Raw genomic sequence first — 8,572 nt, forward strand, 5'->3', positions numbered from 1 at the left:
AGAGATGCATGTGAGAAGGTGAGATACTCCTGTCCTCTTTTTTAAATTTGATCCTCTTCTTCTTTTCTTTTCTTTTTTTTTAAATATATTTTAATAAAGAAACCAAAGCATGCCATGCTGCATGTGATCCCTTCCATAATTGCCCAACGTACTTATTTTTCAATTCCAAAAATTTTGTACACCTATAGTACTAGCTTTGTAGTAGTTGTTATTATTATTATTATGAGTCATTTATACTCTATACAACCCAGTTACTCTTGAAGAATGTGTAAATTAAATAAAATATTAGACATCAATTATGTGAAATGTATCTATAATATTGCAAATTGAATGATGAGGAATTTATTAAGCTTATTATTGTGATTGATTTTAATTGTTTTGATTAAGATTTGGAATACCTTTGTGTGGTGTGGTTTGATGAAAATGGGAGTCGAAGCTTATGCCTTGAGGATACCAAAATCACTTGAAACAAGACACATGATGTCTCAAATACTCTTAATAATTAATAGTAATATTCTCTTTTTTTTTTGTCTTGTTTAATTAATTAATCATCCCTAGCTCTCTGTGATCCAATGGTAATCCATGCAGGCTTTGATGATTAATTATTTAAATTTCTTGGGTTCGTAAGATTTAGAGGCTTTTGTGTTCTTTTCGTGCTTTGTCGTTGAGCATGCTTTTGCGTTAACATCTAAGCAGTGTTCCCTTTGGCCAGCTTTTTCACAAAATCTAAACTACTCCTACCATCTTAGATTATATATATACCTCTCCGGTGCTCAACTTTTAATCAATGTTATCTTTGTGATTATAATAATAATTGTGTAAAACACAAAGATCTGATTTAGATTCATATACCACAAGTTTTTAGCCTTTTAATTTTAACGAAACAAATCAAGCAATGCATGTTAAAAGTTTTTAACTTTATTTGAAGAGAACGTTAGTTGTTTGTTCTGTATAACTCACTTTATTATGATTCAGTTCCTAACTTTTAGTTTGGAACAGCTTAGTGCTTAAAGTCTTAACCTAGTTAAAGCTTAATTCTCAAAACTTTATCTTAGTGTGACAGTCCCTATAATTTTAGTCCTTTAAAATTTTAATATCTAAATTTCAAGAAATAACTTTATTCCTACTAATTTTACTTCCTAAAATATAGGCACTGACATTTTAAATAATTAACTGATTGAGTTACACCTATTAAAATTTTATGAATAAGTTTTAACTAGATCAAAATTATAGAGGTCGATCGAATTGTGCTGACTCAAAATTTAGGAATCAAATTATAACTAAGTCAAAATTGTAAAGAGTAAATAACTAATCTTCATTCCCTTGTTTAAAAAAAAAAATCATGAACTAAGAAATTAGGACTTGGAAACATGAAAATTCTTCACATTTGAAACAGTTAATCAAAATTACTGACATTTTATTTTGTGCTGAAGAAATTGGGAATGCCCAGAGAATGATTAGTATATATTTTAAGAAGAAGAGATGATGGAGACAGCTAGCTCATGTTGATTCGAGATACATATATATAACTTAACATTGTGTTTGAGTTTGTTTTTGTTTGTATCCATCAATCTGGTGCCATTAATTATGGAGAATAGTTTTAAAATCCCAAGCAAATGCTTAAGATCTAGTAGTAGCAGCAGCATTAGTATCAATAAATATTGTATAGGCATGGCATATTGCTTAATTAACAAATACTTAATTAATTGTGAATGTCTCCTAATAAGGCTCTCATGGCTAAGCAATTGAGCTGGCTTATGTCTGCCCCTTGATTCATGACACCTTGTCGGTCTATCATTTCCCAAAAAGCCATCCCTCACTTTCAAATTCTACTACTACTTCCTGTCCTAATTATAAGAATTAATTGATTAATTTGAGGAGATTAAGGAAAGAAATTAAGTTAGTTATTTATAATAAATGAGTGTTGTTTTTTTAAAATATCCTTGCTAATAAAGTATATTGGCTAGAACTACCATTGTCAGAAAGACTACCTTAGAAAAAATACATAAATATGAGAAAAAAATAGATTGAGGTCTTATATTTAGAATCAAAATAAAAATCAAATAAGGTATTATATTAAGGACTGGAGGTAGTACCAATTAATAAAACTAACTAAATAATAAGTCAAAATCATATTTCAATTACATAATTTATAAAGTTTCTGCTCTGCCAACATATCGCTCCTAAAAGCTGGCATCCAGATACATGGTCTTCTCCGTTTATGCGTAATTTTTTTCAATTATGAAATAATAAATAAATATAACTCTTAGTATGAACATCTCATTGTCAGTTGAGTTGATAGAGAAATCTCAGTGCCTATGATTAATAGCTAGTCACGGGGAGATTACTGGGATATATATATTCACATTACTGTTATGTTGATACATCTTATATATTAAAATAAGAATGTGGTGATAAGCATATTATTTATTATTAATTCAGTTTTGGCCGGGTCGTTTAGTTGGATTTTAAAACAAGACAAAGAATGTGATTTAATAATAAAAAAGGTCATGTATATCTGTCTGCCAGAGAAGAGATAAAATGGAAGAGTTGACACCAGAATGTTGTCAATTAATTTAATTATTATTTTATTGGATAATAAATACAAAACTATGAAAACAAACTCTGCAAATTTTTTCTTTTCGGAAAAGGAAAGAGTGAAGATGAGAGAGAGAGGGAAAGGGGCAGGATCACATGGGAAGAGCAATGATGAAGGAAGCAGAAGAGACAATGGAAGAGGATTTGGTGGAGCCACATCAATGCACAACTCATTTGGGGGTTTCCTTATTTAATTAGCAGCTCTCCTCATTATTAGCTTATTACAACAATTCTGCAATTTCAATCAACATTTAATTATTTTCTTAAAATAATAATGCCATCCTTAAATTAAAATATCCCCTCCCCTGTCTTACTCTGCCTCTGCCTGACAGCTTTTCCATCCTCCTGTGTCTTCACAGCCCCACACATACATTTACACCCCCTTGAAAAGAACTTTTTTTTTTTAAAAAAAAAAAGTGTATTGCCCATGCATGTTAACTTCAAATAATAGTTTTCTCTCAAGAATTTTTTTTTTCTAGGTTGGTCCCAACGTGTTTCTCATCTTTGAACTCCACGATACACTAAATTGAATTAAGTTAAAAGGTGGTAGAAGACAAAAAAGGGAAAAAAACAAAGACAAGAAAAAGCAATATTGTCATGTAGAACTATATATTGTAGGGAAAATAGATCTAATTCTTTGTCTTTTTATTATAAATTTAATTTTAAAATATAATAAATGCATAACTTTTAGTTCACTTATGTTCACAAACACGTTCATTTCAAACTTGAAATGGGGATCAGAAACACTGCCATCCTTCTGCTTGGGATAAAAGCGAGGAGGATTAGGAGCAGGCATTATTAGTTTGCAATAACGCCAGGCCCAAAAATCTGAACCAGAAGGCCGAACTATAACAAGCCAAAATATGGGCCTAAACGAAGCCCAGAAAGAGTATGGACCACCACCCTCAGAGCATAAGCGATTGAAGCCCACAAGTGCCTCTTCATTGGAGTCCAATCCCTCCCAAGCAAGAACCCAGTTTTGATTTTTATTTCGGCTTCTCAGCACGAACAATCGACCAGCATTAGAGATGCAAGAAAATCAGACGCGAAAGAGAACGTAGCTTTGAAGAGTCTTGGTTCATTCTTCACTTGCTTTAAACTCAACATGGAACAGCAAGTAAATAACGTGCATCATATGTAAGCCAAGCAAGAAACCTACTGAATAAATATGCACCTGAGACCGGCTTAAGAGAAACCGGGCATGCCGAAAACTAAAATTAAAAGCTCACAGTGCATATCCCATATAAGCATACCTTGTGATCATTTCTAGCTTTAGCAGCCATATTCTGACACCAAGTCCCTCCAAGAGCCATCTGGAGTCCGTGCTATTTGACCATAGCTGAACAGTGATGCACCAACAAGTCATCGAGGAATTTCAATTGTATGCATCCCACCACAAGAGGAGAAGAATTTGTTCTTGTTATTTATACAGCAATGCATATGAGCAGCCACAGCAGCAAAAACAAGAATTTTGCGTAGAATCTAAATGATTCGGTAATACCACAAGTAAACTACACAAGATGTTTAGTGAAAACATGCTAGATATCCAAATCCAGGACTAAACCCCTTGCAGCTGCTGCCTAATGCAACTTAGGCAATGATAACACCTGATTATGTTACCATTAGTTCATAGATTTGACCACCGAATATTAATTAATGGACAGACATTCACCACGATTGTCTCCCCTAAGCTTCTGTCCCGTTACCAGAATATTAGCATTCCAAAATCATTTACAAATAACTTCTAGACCATTAACCAGGCTTTGACAGGAAACAACCACTTAAGGAGCGTGCGCAAAAGATGGTGTCAATTATTTCAAGTGAAAAGTTCGAGTAAACCTATTAAATATGCGCAAATAAGGACAGCCCCTGGGAGCCACAAGACCCTGAGCTTGTTTCCTTCAGCAAAACACATTTGAGCCGTACAGGCGGCCAAAAATGGAAGAATGCAGAACTCCCATATTTATGGAATCGCTGGCTTATCAAGAGCCATACTAGAAAACCCGGCCATTCTCTACACGAAGAAAAAGATGGCAAGCGCCATCATCTGTAGACTCCTGGAAGCAACATCTATATGCCTCCATCATGGCCCTGGAAAATGCAGGGGAAGAATTACTAGTATCTTCAAATGACATTGCTTATGTTGTCAACTTACGGAGTAATTGAGACAATTTTTTATACTATACATGGCACATCTCATAGTACGTATTCGCGTAATCAGAAAGCAGACAGTAGCTTCCTCACAACTTGAAAAGTCCAAAATGGATGCAAAACGATCTAGACAACTTATACTGAAAAATGATGTGAATCATAAAAAATGGAAGCCTTTAAAACATCAGTCACAAAGAATCAATGATAAATCAACATTTCTAAGATACCACTTAATTTCAAATTTCTGTAGTCACTTAATATCTTCCAGGTATTCTACAATAACCAGAAACGAAGAATGGTGCCAGAGAGATCCTCATCAAATATGTCCACTACAACAGCCAACAGGAATTAAAAGGCTGCAAGATCAAATATACAAATAAGAGATAAGAGATATTCATTTCTTCTCGAAGTTTATCATTTACATTCACATCAATGATCAAACTATATCACTAAGTAGCTTAAAACTTAATTGAACCATCTACTCATCTTGCTTCTTACAGTTGACCTCCTATTATGAAACCCTACGCCTGCAGAATTGTATTATTGATTTGTAAAAAGATATCCCAATCATTTGACAGGTATACTGTTTTCAGAAGAAATCAAGTTTCTTATCTCCATTAAATGTTCATCATTAGATATGTGGAGAGAAAGACGAAGATTTGTCATTAAAGCTTCCAGTTCCCAACTTAAGGGTCCTGAAGCATGCAATGCCTCAATTGTGCAACGATAGGCATGCAACTCTAACCTATGGATTTCTGCTGCCATTTCTTCTTCTGATAAAAGGGAATGACTCCCTTCCTCGTATCTAGAATGGCATGCAGATTCAGCATCAGAAGTTGCACCTTCTAAATCCTCTACAAGACCTGCAGATATAAGATAGCGTGCTTTATTCAAATTGCAGTCATTGATACTACAACTACAAACAGAGCTTGAGACCTCATCGGCATCATTTGTTTCAAAGTTTTCTGCAAATGAACAATTAATGATGTCAGTGTGTTTCTTCCTCCCTTTATCCGTTATAGAAAACATATTTTTTATGTCGTTTAGAGAAGTACCTCTGTATTCTTCAACCTGAATGCCCCTTGGGACAGCAGCACCATCCACGTGCTTGGGCAGCATGGATGGACATGCAACTCTTGCTCTCTGATATCTACCTTCATTATTGGTTGCTCTCAGCTTCAGGGGAGGTTCTTCATATAACCCAACTTGTGAATGGCTGCTTCGCTTCAATGTTCTAGAACCAAGATGGGAATTCAGAACATTCACTTTTTTCTGGTCGTGAAGATAATCATGGTCAAAAGACCGTTTTGTCTTCAAGGTTGTTTGCTGACCTCGGGCACTAGACATTAAATAAAGCTTGGGAGCAAGTGTATCATCACGTTTTCCACTCTCACATCTGGAAGTTCCCTGCATCAAGAGAGAATAATCAGCCAATATTGAAACCGATAACATGGATGATCTACAAACAGCGGCACAGAGAACACAATGTGAAAGCTACTCTATTTTTGTTTTGCATTTACTAGACAGAAAAGTAGATATGAGGAGAATCAAAGTAACAAGAACTATTGAAAGCATAACATGACTAGAAACCTATCAAAATTCACAGTTTTTCTAGAAATTCCCATTAGTTTCTATTAGCAAACATAATGTATTGAATAAATCAAAACTAAAAAACCTAGTCAAAACCAACTCAACATAAGATATGAAATTAGGCCAATCGGTAAAGGAAAAATACAGTACTGCAAAATTGCTGAGTAAGATGATGGAAATAACAAAATGTTCAGAATTGGAAAACAAAGGTTCATGAAAAGTACCTTTCCAACCACAATCCATTTGCCATCTAGCCAAGACTGTCTCACCCGGATGTCAAATTTGTTCACTTTAAATTCCAAAGACGACCCAAGCAGCCTGACCAAAATGCACTCCGTCCCCAGAACCTTCAAAACTGTAGCCATTGACCAGGAGGAATTCCGACAGACCTCTACTACATCACCTGGTCTCCAATCCTCCGTGGCTTCAAGGACAGGAGGACATGGTCTTATGGATTTCCTGGGTACCCTCTCCGCAATTTCCTTGCTAGGAGCGCCGTCATATCCATCATATCTAACAGAGTAGTGGTGGCCATTACCACAGATGATCACTGCACATCGCCAGGAGCCAGAAGGCACCTCTGTTTTGCTTAATACTTCCACCTTGGTCCCTTTCTTGAATTTCATATTTGCTAATATATTGTTGGCAAATTTCAGCCAGAACACCTATTGTTGAAGAAACATGAAGATTTTAGTTATTTCACGACTGGCAAAATATGTATTTTAAAAATTAAGCACAAAAAGTCGTCAACTAAAAGAAGAATAGAAAAAAGCTCAAAACCGATTAATTGCTAACACCATACAGGTCGCGATTAAAGACGCTAACAACTGAAGATAGACAGCCATAGATATCTTGTCCAAAGGAGGCAGTTTTGGGCTGCTGGATCAGCAAATGGTAGCCAACAGCACTATTCAGAAATTCGTACGTTGTTTTAATTCAGATCTTGATTATCGAGGAGATGGAAAACAGCAAGAACCAGATTAGAAAAACAATGAAATTGACAGAGAAGGGGTATAAGTATGCATCTATAAAGTTTCGAATTTTGATAAATATACCAGTACAGGGCCAAAGAAAGTTAAATATCGAACTCGTTGTACATTTGTCTTCCAAGTATATGAGGAAAACTATAAAATTAAATTCAAGGCGTACCCGATCACACATATAGATAGATACGCATCGATCAGTCATGACCGAAGTGCTATTGATCAAAAGAATGAAAGGCATTAAACCGATTTCATCTCATCGAATTAAGTTCAGAATCTGGAGGTGGAATAACCAATCAACTGAGCTTCGCGCCAGTAATTTGGTTGAGTTTGGGGGTTTCCTTTTCTTTTTTCTTTTATTTATTTTTTCAAAGGTTTTGTTATGTTAGAAGAAAGCAAGCAGATAACACCAGGAAATAACTCATTACTATATCAGGCCAACGGAAAACAAAACAGACGGGAGAATTCTGATTCTCTTCTTCCGTTTTCTTAGCAACCAAACAAAAAAAGTCAAAGAAAATGGACTCAAACATAAGAACAACTCGTATGCAACACGAAAAAGAAAAAAACAGAGAGAAAAACTATACAGAATCGAAATTGATAGCTGCTAAGAACAGAAACAATCACAGCAGAGAATGCAAAATCAGAAGCTGAATCAGTTCAAGAATGGCACCATAAGACAATCGAATTTGTGAGAAGGGAGATGAAGAAATTTCACTCACCTCGTTCCGATTCAGGAAAGACGATGTTCTCTCCTTCTCTTTTGAATTTCACTCTCCTGATTGTGAAATCAGAATGGGATTTGTTGTTGGTTTATGCAAATTACAATTTTTGTCTTTGTTCGTATAACTAATTATCATCTTAACTAGCGTGTTTGCCAAAAAAGAAATTAAAGGGTTTTAGGCAAATTTTAAAAACAAAATAAAATAAGAAAATAGGAAGAATTTCCTTTGCCAACTTGCTAACTGTCCAAGAATAGCTTCGTTGAGTTGCAACTTTATTAGTTGAATAGGAATTTTAAAAGAAAAAAATAATCTATATGTTATCTATATCTTTATATTTCTAATATTTAAGACAAAATCTTTTTCTTTTAATGGGGCATAAAAGAATTAGGTTAGATTTATTAATATAAAAATATCTGTGTATGTACCGTAAAAAATATACTGCAAAATTTCTGTGTATGTTTTTCCCCTCAATAATTATCTGTTTTTTTTTTGGGGCAAAATCAATAATTATCTGTTTAATGTTTA

At 34.6% G+C, this 8,572-nt stretch overlaps 1 protein-coding gene across 8 annotated transcripts; it reads right to left on the bottom strand.

Moving 5' to 3' along the window:
• Positions 1 to 3,210: 3,210 nt before the first annotated feature.
• On the bottom strand, positions 3,211 to 8,163 carry LOC114713409 (uncharacterized). Of its 8 annotated transcripts, none has more exons than XM_028898049.1 (6): positions 7,489 to 7,879; positions 6,564 to 7,004; positions 5,805 to 6,156; positions 5,495 to 5,714; positions 3,852 to 3,937; positions 3,211 to 3,690 (listed from the first exon to the last, which is right to left on the bottom strand). In XM_028898049.1, exons 1-5 carry the CDS (start codon positions 7,561 to 7,563, stop codon positions 3,871 to 3,873), a joined length of 1,155 nt encoding a protein of 384 aa, XP_028753882.1. In that variant the 5' UTR covers positions 7,564 to 7,879; the 3' UTR covers positions 3,211 to 3,690; positions 3,852 to 3,870. The 8 variants fall into 8 exon arrangements, 7 of the variants coding, with proteins under 7 accessions (XP_028753882.1, XP_028753881.1, XP_028753880.1 ...); XR_003737337.1 differs by lacking the exon at positions 3,211 to 3,690 and adding an exon at positions 4,438 to 4,689 and having other exon boundaries at positions 3,875 to 3,937; XM_028898048.1 differs by lacking the exon at positions 3,211 to 3,690 and having other exon boundaries at positions 3,856 to 4,689.
• Positions 8,164 to 8,572: the final 409 nt, after the last annotated feature.

The sequence above is a fragment of the Neltuma alba genome, unplaced genomic scaffold, assembly GCF_004799145.2.
Source record: "Neltuma alba isolate B1F8T4 unplaced genomic scaffold, ASM479914v2 tig00011424_pilon, whole genome shotgun sequence".
NCBI lineage: Eukaryota > Viridiplantae > Streptophyta > Magnoliopsida > Fabales > Fabaceae > Neltuma > Neltuma alba.